Source organism: Typopeltis vanoorti, chromosome 21 (assembly GCF_054136105.1).
Source record: "Typopeltis vanoorti isolate ZY-2024b chromosome 21, IOZ_Tvanoo_1.0, whole genome shotgun sequence".
NCBI lineage: Eukaryota > Metazoa > Arthropoda > Arachnida > Uropygi > Thelyphonidae > Typopeltis > Typopeltis vanoorti.
This window is the reverse complement of record NC_143569.1, coordinates 46,515,733-46,531,299: the sequence shown is the minus strand read 5'-3', so window position 1 is coordinate 46,531,299 and position 15,567 is coordinate 46,515,733. Positions and strand designations below refer to the sequence as shown.

The following is a 15,567-nucleotide window of genomic DNA, read 5'->3' as shown; positions in this document are numbered from 1 at the left end:
AAAAGGTTGTTTTAAACCTATCATACACTAGTACTGCAGGTGAACTAAGGGTTAATTTCGGAAATCTTTCTGTAACATGCAACTTTTTCGAGCCATTTAAGGCCTCCAATAAGCCGGGTGGTTGTTTTGTGTGGGCAGTGAAATTCATCCACCACTTTAGACTTGAATAAAAACATGCCTACAGTAGGATTTGGACTTAGAACCTATTGGTTAAAATGTGAAACATTATTTCCCTTCAACTGTTAGAAATATTATATCGTATGTTAGGGAATTTCCAGCATTGTTTTGTATATCTAGTCTTGTTGTCACTTGTTTCTGCTGTGTTCATTGTGTACTATTGGCAAGATGCATACAGAAGTGTATTACATCAGAGTGGTATAATGAAGGCTTTGTTGATATTACTTTGTTTTATTCCATTTGATTTTTATGTGTTTCCCTTCTGGTAAGTGGTTAAAAAGTTTTTTCCACAGTCATACTCTGTAGCTCTTATCACTGTCTTGCACAACCCACCATTTTTTTACTTTTGGTGTAATCTTCATTTTCCAATTTATTAGCTTATAAATGATTGGTTGTCTTACTCTTTATTAGTTACTGTAGAACTCTAATAGCAATTATGCAATTTTCTGTGTTGTTTCAGATATACTTTGGTGTCCATAATCATATCCTTTTAAAAATTGTTGTATAACAATAGCTACCCTGTGGTTGTGCTTCTTAGGAACAAATTGCTTCCTATGTTGATTTATCTGTCTTTTAGATGCCAGCATTCATTTATTCACTCTCTTGAATGATGTTTCTACTTTTGAGCACTAAATCCATTTTCAGTGTTATGAACTTTTTTTTTTGCTTTTAAGTTAAGCAGTTTTTATATAATTCTGTTAATCATATATTAGTCAGTTTATTCTTTTTCTTTCTTCATATCTTAGGATGATGTACCAGGGATGCTAAATTACTGCTTCAAGGTAATCATGTCCCTTATACAAAATAGAACATTCAGGAACGAGGTCCTCAGATCTCTTGTTGGATTGTACAAAGATTTAGAAACACCTGACTATGTAAATATGTGCCAGGTAATTGAAACATTAGTTCCAATCTTAATATCTGTATTGAATGCTAAAGTATTAAATATTGATTATATTATACTTATTTGAATCATTGTCCATGGTACTTATAACAGAAGGCTGGAAGGCTTTTTATCATTTCAGATATTTATGTTGCAACAAATGTGATATGAAATTGTGTCTTCTGTGAAGAAACTGTGAAAAGTTTCTTCCAGTACTGGAATTGTATTTTCTGTGAAACATTTTTTGTATGATTTATATCCTAAGTAGAATAATTCCACAGTATCCTTGTTTTTCTGAGTGCAATCATTTCTTACTGTGGGTGTTCACATAAGAAGAATCTTCGTAGTATAAAGGAATGGACTGGTTCCCATCAGGAATATCATTGTGTGGCTCTGTGGTGGGTGAGCACTGGCACTGAAACACCCTCCTCAAAACAGGTTCAGAAATAGAATCATTAACAAAAAATCAAAGAAGAAACTAAAAGAAGCTGCTACATATACATCACTTTTCTTAATCCTGCATTCAACAGGGGAATGTCCACTTGGAAAAATGTTGTCCTTTATCCAGAAGGGCTGGCAGAATCTTCAAAATCTATAAAGAAACTGCATTCAGGAGATATCCTTATTGATGCAGCTACAGTGACACAATCAGAAAAATTACTCCATGCAACATCTGTTGGAGGAATACCAATTATGGTTATCCTCCACAAAACTGACTTTTTCTAGAAACGTAATCTTAGAGTGGAATTTCCTTGATGTTCCTGATGAGGAGGTCTGTACTTGAGTTCAGTGACAGCCATAAGAAGAATCCTTGTAGTATAAAGGAATGGGCTGGTTCTCACCAGGAATATCATTATCATCCTTACCTTCAACAAACCAAAACCATCATCTGTCAAAACAAATTATCTTAATTGTCTAGTAAGGCTCTATATCTCAAACGATTTATGCTGCTTTAAATGTCAGTAATATAATAATTCTCAAACTGCCTGTCATAGCTCTAGTATCTGTAAGAGCACAACACCAAAATGCCTTGAGGGAGACCACTCAGCATATTCCCAAGCATGTCAAAGGTGGAAAGATGAAAAGGAAATACAAAAATTAAAAACAGAGCAATGTATCACCTATCAGGAGATAAAGAGAAAGTATACCACAACAATAGCAAGATCATCTGTGTCAGGATGTTGACAGGTGTGTCTGTCCTGCCATCTCACAACATCCCTAAAAGATATGGCTTGCTCACTATCTCCTTAGAGCAAATCAAAGAGAAAAATGTTTATGCATTCACTCCTGAATGCATAAAGACTACATCAAGGCTGGTTCTCTTGCAGAAATATAAACTAATATGCCTCTGCTTGCAGGGAACACCTGAAGCCAAGTGATCCGGCATTCTGTAATGTTACCATCATTCGTAAGGACAGGGCATGGACTTGCCCACAGAGGAGTTGTCATCCTTGTGTGCAACTATATCCTTTTCCAGCAAATCCCACTTAATGCCAGTGTAGAAGCAGTTTGTTTAGAAGCAATTTGTATAGAAGCAATCTGGTTGTCAGTTGGAATTCTGATAATAGTATGCTGCATCTTTATTGAAGAAAGGCAATGCAAGAGAGTGTGAAAATTACAGAACCAAAGCACTGATTTCTCATGCAAGTAAAGTCTTACTTAAGATCATTCAGAAAAGACTGGAACCATTCATGAAGATAGAAATGCCAGATGAACAGGCAGGATTTCAAAAAGGCAGAGGAACAAGAGATCAGATTGCAATGTGAGATGGATAATAGAAAGAGCACAGGAGTATCAAAATAATGTCTACCTTTGTTTCCTTGACTATAGTAAGGCTTTTGACTCTATAGATCCATGTGTTGAGGGAGTACCAGAGCATTTCATTATCCTTCTGAGGAATCTTTATTATGAACAAGAAACTGCTGTCCAAACAGATCTTGGAGAAACTGAGTATTTCACAATAGGTAAAGGGGATGCGTCAAGGATGTATTTTATCTCCGTGCCTGTTTAACTTGTACAGCGAATACATTTTCAGAAGGCAGGGCTGGAGGAGTCTTCAGTTGGAATTAAAATTGGTGGAAGAAATATTAAGCAGAATGCAAAGAAGATTTGGAGGAACTTATGAAAGTTAAAGAAGAAGAAAGTGCAAATATGGCCTTAAACTTAACCTCAAAAAGACAAAAGTTATGGCAACATGTGAACTTAATGATTTTGAAGTAGATGGGGAGAAAATGGAAGTAGTTAACAATTTTGTGCTCCTAGGATCCTGAATTGATAAAGATAGGTATTGTACTGAAGAAGTTAGAAGAAAATTGTTACTCGGAAAGAAAGCAGTGACAGATTTAAGCAAGCTCTTTAAAGATAAAGACATCAGCCTTGCAACAAAAATCAGAATCATGAAAGCAATGTATGGATGTGAAAGTTGGACCTTGAGAAAGAGTGAAAGAAGGAAGATAGATGCATTTGAATTATGGGTTTTTGGAGAAGCTTGCTAAGAATACCATGGACTGCAAAACAAACCAATAAATCAGTGATAGATAGAATAAAGCCAGATTGCTCCCTCAAAGCTATGATTATCGAGTAAAAATTGTCATACTTCGGACATATTATGCGAGCAAACAACAGTCTGGAGAAGATGATGATGATGCTTGCTAAAGTTGATGGAAGCAGGAGAAGAGGAAGACCAAGAATTAGATGGGGGGATGGAGTTAAAGAAGCAACTGGAATATGCCTGAAAATTCTGAAAGATATGGCTAGGGACAGATCTGAATGGAGAGCGTATGTTCATAGAAACACCACCAGGAATTGAAAACGATTCAATGGAACATGACAGCAACAACAATCTCTACCTCTTAAACACAGGAAGCAACACTTTCCATATGTCTACCCTAACATTCATTGCCATCAATTTAACTGTCTGTTCATCTTCCCTTTTCCTTTGTTTAAATGGGAAACTGATGACAACCTATTTGGTTGTGATCACTTTTCTTCATGGGCAGCCATGTACTGCATCATTGTTATCATGGTGGAAAATTGCAGAAGCTGACTAGTCCATCTTTTCCTCATTCATGGAATTTGATTCTGCAGTAGGCAGCTTGTCTCTTGTCATCAGTGCAGTGAATAATGTAACAGAGGGTATTATACAAGCTGCCACAGCTGCAGTTCCTAAAAGCTTTCACTTCTCGGGGTCAGACAAATGTTCTTTTCCCTGGCTGTGTTGCACATTTATAAGATCTAAACTTGATTATGGTTCCCAAGTCTGTGCATCTGCCAAGCAGGGTACTCTAAACCCTGTTCACTGCCAAGCCAAATGAATTGCAGCTGGTGCATTTAAAAACTTCATAATCCCTAGTTTGTATATTGGGTGAATCTGTATAACACCCATCATACTACCATACAACCTTTTGGTTTGCAAATAAAAGTTGTCTTATAAGCTCTAGATATTGGGGGTAGACAGCATATCCCAGATGCCACTGAACACACTTCCACTGTGGCATTCATATATACTACCATGTTTTTCTTTTTTGGGATTCCTGAAATTTTTTACCTCTCTTGTTGTCTACCAGCAGCTCTGATGCTCATAGAATTGAACTCTGATTTTGTACCTGTCTACAAAGATGATTCAGAATCAAAGACAGTAGTTTAATCTTATGCTGTCTTTCCAGCATAAGATTAATCTGCTCCGATCCAACTGGATCTGAGCAGATTAATGCTACTCAGATCCAACTAGAATGCTGTAGAGCCTGCTTTAAAATACGTGTGATTGCATCACTTCCAAACATATGTACTCATTCACAAGCAATAAGAAGGCTAGAGCTACAGAGATATTCAGTGCTCTTTGAATCCAACATAGCCTTTTTCAGTTATGGAAGCTACACTTGGATACATGCTTCTGTTAAATTCCAAGCCATGGAATTAATGGAGATGAGGCTGAAGTTACTGCAGCTAGGTCAGTTAATTTCTCAAGTTTCAATTTTCCTTACCCAACTCTAATTACAGGCATATCATGAGATACAAACTTTTATCCCTGTGGCAGCTGTATCAAGCTTGAAATTGTGGCAGTTTATGCAGCAACCATAAAGAGGAAGTTGTACTTTCAGCTCTGCATAGGTGGCATGCTAGTGTGTGTGTGTGTGTGTGTGGTGTTGTGTAATGTCAGACTGTCCATTATTCATATTTTAATCGACTGCCCTCATTTCACCAACAAGTGCAGTTATTATTTTAATCACTGTTATAATCTGTCCGAGCCTCATACACTCAGGCAGATTTATCAGACTCATAGAGTACATAGAAAACAGGAATTTATTAGTTGTTACCAAATAAATAAATTCGACTAAATAAATTCTGCCATCTAAAAGAGAACTGGTGGTTTCTTCAGGGCTAGACACATCAAAACGAATATAAATACAAAGATCACAAAGTTGATTAAATGCTGAAAACCCATTATAGTGCAGGCAAGTCCCTGCTAGACAGTAAATTTAAAAACAATTGGCATGCATTAGCTCTCTGCAGTTATTAATAGAAGATGATTGTTGGTGAAATTGAAATCTCTAATGTCAAAAGATTTAATGAGAGATTTCCATATATCATTTAGCTTCAGTCCTTGGTTTTTATTTACTGATCCTTGCAAATGGGTGATTGCAACAGATTCTTTTAGAAGTCCAGAATAAAAGTTCTCTTCTAAATAAGACATAGTTGAAAGGTTCCAATCAACTGCATGGATGTGTTGTATATTATATTTTTTGTATATATGCTCTTATTAATGTTTTATGAAATTTAATATATTTTTTATACTTTTTGCATCTGTTTTTATATGCACCTTTCACATCTGTTTTTCAAGATCACATCGCAGATCTTTGTGAATGTCTTTCGGCAGTAGATTTTTAACTTGCATTGAAAATCTTTGTTTTTTTCCAGAGGTCACTTTTTCATCTCAACAGCCAGGGTTTCAATGTATCACTTATTTACCATATATTATTGTTTCAAAGATCAGAAAGTTAAATTTGTATCTGGGTTTTCAGCAGAATTTTCTCTTTGCAGGATTAAGTTGATACTGAAAATGATAGCAATAGGATTAATCCTATTGCTGTTTGTCTAGGTCAGCTCATTTCTCAAGTTTCAATCTTCCTGTACCCAACTCTAATTACAGGCATATCATCAGATACAAACTTTTATCCAAGTGGCAGCCATGGAATAGAGACTGATAATACTCTATTGAATCAAGCATGGAGTGGCAGTTAATGCAGCTACTGTAAAGATCATATCCATTATAAACGATAGGATGTGATTAATGAAAGAGAAGATTGAACTGATTTATGTAAAATTTGAGTTTAGTACAGTTTGCAAAACATAACTGTTATGTCAGTCAGGGACATACATTTTTTTAAGAGGAACGTTTTTTTAGTGTGCAGTGCAGGATGTCGATTTATATTCAGATATCCCAAAAATAATGGGAAAAAAAAATGTAAGTTAAGAATTTTATTATGAAATGCTGTTTTATAAAGTTGTGTGTTTTGAGGTGTAATCCCCCCCCCATTTCATTACTGAAGTATTGTTTAGTTGTAAATGACATTCATTTAGAAACAAATGAATGCATAAATAAATTCAAACCAAAAATTATGAAATTTCATGCTGGTTGGGTTTCTCTTGGTTAAACTTGCCCTTTCCTTACTGTTTTCTTCAGGGATCCAGGATGAACAGTGAAAAGTCTGCTGCAGGAGCATACTTCAACTCATCAGAATTGAAGATATGTGCTGTCTGTGGTAAAAAGTTGAACTGGCAGAAGAATTAGAACAATATCATCATCATCATCATCATCAAATTCCTGCCATGTACCCTCAAGGGGTGTACAGGATATGACAGTACTACATGAAAAAATTACATCATTACTAACTTCCTAACTACAATTTTCCTCCAAATCAATCTGTTACTTGTCAACACTCCAACATTATCAGATCTTATATTTCTATCGTCTAAGGCACTTTGTACCGTATCAATCCACCTATATCTTGGTCTTCCTCTGGGTCGTTTTCCTGCCAACCTGGCAGAGAACACTTGTTTTGCTAATCTTTCCTCTCCCATTCTATTTAAGTGACCATACCATCTGAGATTAGCTCTGCTAACACATTCCTGGATGCTGACAATGTCAAGTTCTTTCCTAATATCCTCATTTTTAATATGATATTGCCATTGATGCCATCTGTTCACGCCTCTAATCTTTCTCAGGACTCTCATATCTGCGGTCTCTAGTCTTTGGTCAAGTGTTTTACTTCTGACCCAGCTCTCAGATCCATAAGTTAAAATTGGTTTGAACACAGTCTTGTATACAGCTAATTTAGTGTTCCGACTAATTTCATTCTTATTCCATATGAATTTATTCAATTGACTTCCCACGATACCAGCTTTGCTGATTCTGTTGTCTATTTCTATATTTAGTTTACCATCTTCAGTAAAAATTGTGCCTAAGTAGCTGAAATGTAAGGAAAGAGGAGAACAATATCATGTATTCATAAATAGTGTTACTGAGACAAAAACAGTTGAGATTCTGCTAAATAATAAATATAAACCATGTATGGGCAATATGATCAGGGAAAGGAATGAGTAGCTATAGCATTCAACACTAAAATATGAATTTAAATTTCTTGATTAGAAGGCAAAAAAGTTTCAAGTATAGTGATATGAGTACACTTTAAAATGGGAAATTATACAGTGAAACTGTCTATGCTTTCACAGATTCTAAGGAAGAAGAGGAGGTATTTTGAGTAATTAGAAAAGGTCGCTGAACAAGGAAAAATGAACAGCTGATCATTGTTGGAGATTTAAACAGCTGAGTAGAAATGAGTATGTAGATTTTTGAAAACCAAAAAATGAATGTGACGAATGATAACTGACAGTGGGTTTAATAGGTCGTAATAATATAGATAGTTAAACTGACTGGTTTTACTACATATGCTAGTAGTGCTTCTTCTAGGTTGGGGGAGGTGAGTTTACCATGTTTTTTTTTTTTTTCTCTCTCTAACCCAGATGAAGCCACTAGCATAAGTTGCAAAACTGGTTGATTTAATTATCTATATTATCATGACCTGTTAAAACCACTGTCAGTCACCATTTGTCACAGCAGAATAGGAAATTAATCCAGGCATATAGCAATGTGTTTGGCAAATCCCTCTTCTAAAAATTAAATAATGGTAAGTATCTTTTAAATTTATGTTTGGGACATGGATCAGTCATAACTGACATGTTCCAACATAAAGATGTGCAAAGTTTACATGGAGAGAGGACACCAGAAATGTGTCATTGACTGTTATTGTTCATAGTGATTCTTCATGGTGATTCACGATCTAAGAGTACCTAGTGTTTGAGATAAGAAGTTATTACCATACAGTATATTGTATATTTTTGGGTATATTGTGAGAATATGTTTCAGAAAATGTGTATGTAAAAATGAATGAGTTATTTTAGCATACTGATTATCAGAATTCTACTGTAAATACAAGTACAGGCATGTTCTCACTTTACGAGTTCCCGGGCTTAAAAGTTTTTTTTTCAAAATTGAAAATATGCAATTTAATTGCAGTAAATAAATGCTAAACATTCATAAATATGGAATTTCAAACTGCATGCCGTTATGTATATCTGCCTTGAAGTCAGTGGCGGCGGCTCGTGGCTTGAAATCGTGGGGGTGCTGCAATTTTCGAAATATACATACACACTGTAAGTACACCGTATACATGTTTGGATAAAATATCAAAATTATGGTAAAAAATTAATAAAAAAAGTAAACATGAAAAAATATTGTTTATTATTGATAAAATTATACAGTTTGGTATAATTCAAAATTACTTAAAAATTCTGAGGTCATAATTGTCAATAACCCCAATAATGTTCTAAAATAAAAACTATAACAAATATTACGTCTTTAATTGTAATGTCCAAATATTTAAAAAAATGGAGTAAACACGATAAGCACTACGAACACTACCACTGGCGCAAACTGCATATAAGCAACAGTGGAACTGCGCAATGGACATTGCCATGTTACGCTAATAGCTCGCATCTCACTATGACATGCATATGCTTGCGCGCATAGCAATATGACACTGTGGTAAACACAGTGCTGCTGGCGTCCTTCGCCCTCTTAAGTGCTACAAGATGGATTTTTATTATTTTTTATTCAAAATAAGAGAATTGTATAGGATTGTTGATGATAAAATTAAATATTACAAGCAAATATAAATAAATCAATAAATAGTTATATATCGAGAAAAATTGGGAGTGCTGCAGTTCTGCAATGCCTATGCACAAGCCACCCCTGCTTGAAGTGAGATGCTCTGTCTGTCTGAACAAAAAAAGTAAACTCATAGTACTAGTGCATGCTTTTTTTTGTCCAGGCAGATGTAAAGCATCTCACGTACTGAACATCATTTATAAAACAGTTACCATTCTGATGTTTTGTATAAAGAGTGTTGCTCTTCATTTTTGTGGTCTTTTTTCAAATTTATCTCACTTATTAATACTGTACAGTAGACCAAAATGAAGTAATACTACGGGGAGTGATGTTAATAAAAAGAAACGGTGGAGGAGAATAACATTGGAAATAAATGGAGGAAAAGAAATATTATCAAAGCACTTCAATTGTGTATGCTATTGTACATATTTAAACTGTTATTTTGTTGACTATTAACATTACAGTATTCCATTGTCAAGAACTGTCTATGAACATGCTTTACAAGCATGTACTAGGAAAAAATTAACTCATAAAAGTGGGAAACTAGCTGTACTGATTTTTCTCAAAAGTATTTATTAATTTTAGATGAGATTTGCAAAATGCATAGTGTTGTTCATTTTTTTTGCTCTTGTTGGCTACAATGTTGACTACAATGGCTGCAAGAATGTCCAGTCCTCTACTCATCCTTTCCATTGTTAACTACTTCTTCCACTCTTATCTAAATTCCTGCTTCAAGTTAGTTGCAGAAATGCTCGGTGACATATAACACTAAACAGTATTTGCACATATAAATAGATGTATTCAAGAATAAGTAATTTCTTGCATAAAATATAAGTGTTGCTTTCAGTGCATCTTATTTGTTATGTGATGATTGAATTCAATATTTAATGCAGTTAAGCAAACTATACTGGCTAAAACTAGATGTACATATAGTCAGTGCCCTTGAAGAAAACATTCTGCAATTTTGTTTTGGCAATTTAAATTCTTAGCAGAAATAAAACAAAATTAGTTTGGTTTCTTTCTGCTAAGAGCTTTAAATCTGTCATACAAGTATGATTTGTTTTATATACATGTGTATATAAAACAAATCAGATCGGAAATTACTTTATCACATTCCTTGGTAACACAACCTGTAACCAAAATAGAGAACAAAAATTAATTCTTCTCCCTTAGATAAATTGTTTGCAGTAACAAAAATGGGTCAGATTACAAAAACAAATATGAACAAATGCAAACCAGCTACTGTATCAGGAAGTGCTTAACAATCATAAGACAATAAATGACATCTTTCAAAAAAAATAAATAAAATCTTCATATTGGATTCGTATTTATGAGGGTGGTCCGAAAAGTTTTCGGCCTCGACCATTGATGGCAACACTATTGGCAAGATTTTTTTTTTTCTAAGTTGGTACATCTGTCATAAGCATCTAAGTGAAATTGCAAGTCATTCTATCAAGTAGTTTGTTTTATACAGGTGTCTGAAGAAAAAGTATTGTCTGTATCCCTTGAAATGGATAAAATTGAGTATTGCAGTTATAAAATTCTTTGTAAAAGAAGGTTTAACGGCAAAAGAAATTCATTTGAAGTTCATAAAAGTTTATGGGCAGTTTTCTCCTTCGTTTTCAACAATTAAGAAATGGGCTGCCAAGTTTAAACGTGGCTGTACCAGCCTTGAAGATGATCCACGTGAAGGACGTCCAAACAATGTAACAACACTAGAAATCATTGATGAAATGCACGATATGGTATTGGATGACCGGTAAGTTAAAGTGCATGAAATTGCTGAGACTATAGGCATTGTAAAAGAATGTGTAGGATATATTTTGCATGAAAATTTGCAAATACAAAAGCTTTGCATTTCAGCTAAAAGTGAGCTTACCAATGTCAAGCTCCTTCCTAATGTCTTGATTTTTAATGATTTTTGTCATTGATTGTGCATTTCACTTCCCTAATCTTTCTCAGCACTGTGACCTCTAGGATTTGAACACCACACCATCTTGTGTATAGCTACTTTTGTTTTGACTGATTTTCTCTCTCTCATGTGCATGCGCACGCACACACATTCCATATCAATTTATTCAGTTGATTTCCTTCCATACCAGCTTTGCTAATTCTGGCTATTTCCCTATTTAATTTGACATCATAACTATCAGGTAACCAAAAAAAAAAGTTTGTGTGCTTTTCATAATAAAAATTAAACAACGGCAGAAATTTTCATAAAATGTTTTATTCATTAAAATAAGCACACAATCTACCACTTTCCCAACAGGATACAAATTTGTAAATTCTGCTTTTATAAAACATTTCATCTTTAGAAATAATAAACATAACCTCCACTTCAGTCTCTGTTTTATTGTGGAACTGTTTTTGATTGTCTAGTGCCAAAAAGAAGGTGTAATCGCTTGGCGAAATGTCAGGAAAATATGGAGGATGAGGGAGTATCTCCATCCTAAAGCACGAATCTCATGGGTCAGTTTTGCTGTATGAGATTTTGCATTGTCCTGTAAGAATAGCACTTTCTTCTGATTAACTTGTACTGCCTGTTTCTGAAGTAACACATCCTGCACATGCTTGAGTTGCATCAAGTAGATCTTGGCCGTAATAATTTGCCCTGCAGTGAAAACCTCAGTGGACGATACCAGCTCCAGTCCACCACACACACACACACACACACACACACAAACCTAGTCTTCTGCCTTTGAAATGTGCAGTACTGGATTGTTTGGTGACAACCAATGATGTTTGTTTCCTAAATTAAGGAGATAAAAATCCCTTATTATTTTACAGCCAGTATGCGAAACTTTTAGATCGAAAACTACGATCTAAAAATTTCATGCTGACGAACTATCGGCGAATCCAAGCGTACGTGACCACCTGTAAAAATCCCTTATTATTTTACAGCCAGTATTTATCTCCTTAATTTAATTAACTTCGCCAGAAAAAAAAAAGCTGTTTGGCTTTTCATCCAAGTTTGCTTCCTGTTAGAGTAAAAGATCCATTTTTCATCATAAGTGAGCAAGTAATCCAAAAATGACTCATTTTTATGAAGTGAAAGAAGTGAAGAGCAAATTAATTGCATTTGAAGTTTGTCATCTGATAATGCATGTGGGGCCGATTTGTTTAGCTTCCATGATTTTCCCACTTGATGCAAGTGTAAATGAATTGTTTCACTACTCACGTTAAGCATTTGTCAAAGTTCTTGACATATTAATCTTGAATTAATTTCAACAGCAGCACGTAATTCTTTATTATCAATAATGGAGGGTCTTCCTGAACGTGTACATCTTCAAGTGATTCATCACTAGAAACAATTTTTTTTAAACCATTTTTGTGCAGTATATTTTGTTACTGCATCTTTTCCAAATGCCACACATATGGTACGGGAAACTTCTGAAGCCTTCGAAGCTAGTTTGAATTTATAAAGCAAACAAGCCCGAATTACACCAGGTTCAACTGACATTAAAAGGGTTCAAAATCACAGAAAAAAGAGCACACACCAAGTTAGAGCACACTTTTTGGCTGATGCTTATCTGTGCCTTATGATACATAAAAAATTATGCTCTGCAAACCACTACAAAATAAAAGAAGTAATTGCAGCGAACTCTACCAAAAACCACACAAATTTTTTTGGTTACCTGATAAAACATTTCAGCTATTTAGTCACAATTTCATATGTTCTGTAGGTTTTCCGTTCAGGATGTAGCTTACGCTTTCATTGTTCCTATCTATTTTCATAGTTTTTTTAATTGCTGATTTTCATACTAAAGTTGTTACAGCAGCTATTCAGTTTGTTTAAGGACCCTGCAGACTTGTATTGGATTAATTTAAAAGTGTAATATCTGCATAAAATAGAGCTAAGATTAACATCTCCAACTTGGATAGCAGGACTGATGCCACTCTCCTTCATAACGTGATCTATCTAGATGACGAATAACAGGGAATAATTTGCACCATTGTCTTACACTTGATTTTACATCAAATTATCTCATACATCCAATTACTGATTTACAATAATAATGTAGACTGTATTGTTTAACATAACAGCCTGTTTACACCATATAATTGTAGTGTTTTGAACAGCTATTCTTTTGGTGTCTTGTCAATATGCCTTTACCAAATTTACAAAACTTAAATACAGATCCTTATGTTCCTATGATTTCTCAAATATTTGTCTTAAAAGTGAAAACACTCCTGACAGCCTGTATTTGTCCTCACCCCAGCTCGTTCTTCTCAGTTTTCCCTCTTGGGTTTTTTGTTATCCTATTTTCAAGTATGCTTGCATAAATCATTGGAACACTCGGTAGAGAAATTCCTGAGTAATTCCCAATTTCAGTTTTCTGTTTTTACAGATGGGTACCACCAGAACTCTATTCCAATCATTTAGTATTTCACCCTCTTATGAAGCCATATGAATTATGCACTATACCACTGTAAATATTTTATACATCAAATATCATCTATTCAAGCTTTCATCTATTTCAAGTTTTTGATGTTTTTTTCTGTTCAAAATATGCACATCTGATTGCATTCCTCTTATCTGAGACCTCCGGTCAAGAACTCATTGAGAGAGGCCGTCATCCAAACCAGCTGTCATACTTTCTCTTAAACTCATTCACACCAGATGCACTCACTACTTTTAAAGGCAAACTATCCACTCACTCATTGCTCTGTGAGAGAAAAACGAGCTCTTACTGCTTTCTTGAATGCAAACAAACTTAACTTCCATGGATGCCCTGTGTTCTCTCACCACCTTCCATATAATGAAAAATTTCATCAGACAATATCCTATAACACCCATTCAGAAGTTTTATAGACCTATATCGTATCACCTCTCTTTCTCCTTTAACCAGATTCTGTAATCCACATACTTGCAATTTGTCCTCATAATATAAATCCAATAATCTGGATACAATTTTTGTAACTCTTCTTTGCAACCTTTCCATAGCTTCTTTATCTCCTTAGAACCAGGGAGACCAAATCTGCAGACAGTAGTCCAGGTGCAGTCTTATCAAGGCCTTAAAAGAGGCAAAATTGCTTCTTTATACTTATGCCAAGGTTCGCTTCAACATCGCAATTATCCTCTTAGTTACAGTTGCAATTTTTGCTGTGACCTTTGAACTTCAAATGCTATCCACCATTACACCAAGATCCCTACCTCATCAGTTTAATGTGGCATATAATGCTGCTAATATAATATTCCGGTGGAAATCTCATCACATCAAAGTGCACAACTTACACTTACTAAAATGAAACAGACAGCCATTTTCGTTTGCCCAAATTTCCAGTCTCTTTAAATCATTTTATAAGTGCTGGATATCAGTAGCATCCCTGATTGCCCTGCCTTTCTTTGCATCATCGGCAAACAATTGCACATCTCCTGTTAAACCCTTCCAAATATTAGTAATCTACAGATTGAACAACAACAATGGCCCAAGAGCTGAACCCTGAGATACACCATTGGTCACCTTAAATTTGGCAGATTCACACTCATTGTATACCAGATGTCTATCTGTCAACCATTTACTGATCCCTGTCGACACTTTTCTGTATGTGAATTCTTACCAGTTTCTCTAAAATCTTTGCTACCACACCAGACATACTGATAAGTCACTGGTTTAGACACATCAGTTTGTGCACTACCCTTGTGCAATGGAACTATCATACATTCCTTCCATTCCTGTGATATCATTCCTGAGCTGAGAATTGAGTTATACAAACACATGAAAGGCCTATCAAATTCAGTTGAACATTCTTTTAGCATATGTGCTGATATTCCATCTGTCCCTATAGACAAATTCTTATCCAGGTTATGCAACAGCTCTTCAATCTCATTGTCATTAGTAGCATTGTGCATCATGTTACATACACCTGGTTGCTATATCCTAGCAAAGTGTATACTCATTAATTGAACAATCTCATTAGCTTTTGACACTAGAGCATCATCTGCATTCAGTAGTTCCACTGAATGCAAATGGTGCATTCTTCCACATTCATTTTTTTCTTTTGCTTGTGGCATAAAATACTTTTGGATTGCATTTAGCCTACATATTCAATGTCTTTTCATACTCCAATTTAGCTCAATTATTTTTTAGCACAATATTTGTTATTTTTCTGGCCTGTGCTTTATATATTTCATAACTCCTTTCACTCTTATTCTCACGACATTCTTTCCACTTCTTCTTGCGGATCGCTTGCTTAATAAGGTTGCACATCCATTTCACTCCCAACCTATTTATTTTTCAAACACTAGGATACATTCAGATACTACCTCAAAGTGCTT

General features: G+C 35.0%; 1 protein-coding gene across 1 annotated transcript in view; it reads left to right on the top strand.

Annotated features, from left to right (window-relative positions):
• The window catches only part of Rpn2 (Regulatory particle non-ATPase 2), a 481,557-nt gene that overhangs the window by 56,931 nt on the left and 409,059 nt on the right, over positions 1-15,567 (top strand). Inside the window, exon 6 of the mRNA XM_090411420.1 lies at positions 924-1,067. Within this exon, the coding sequence (XP_090267546.1) occupies positions 924-1,067 (144 nt within the window). The remainder of the gene's footprint in view (positions 1-923; positions 1,068-15,567) is intronic.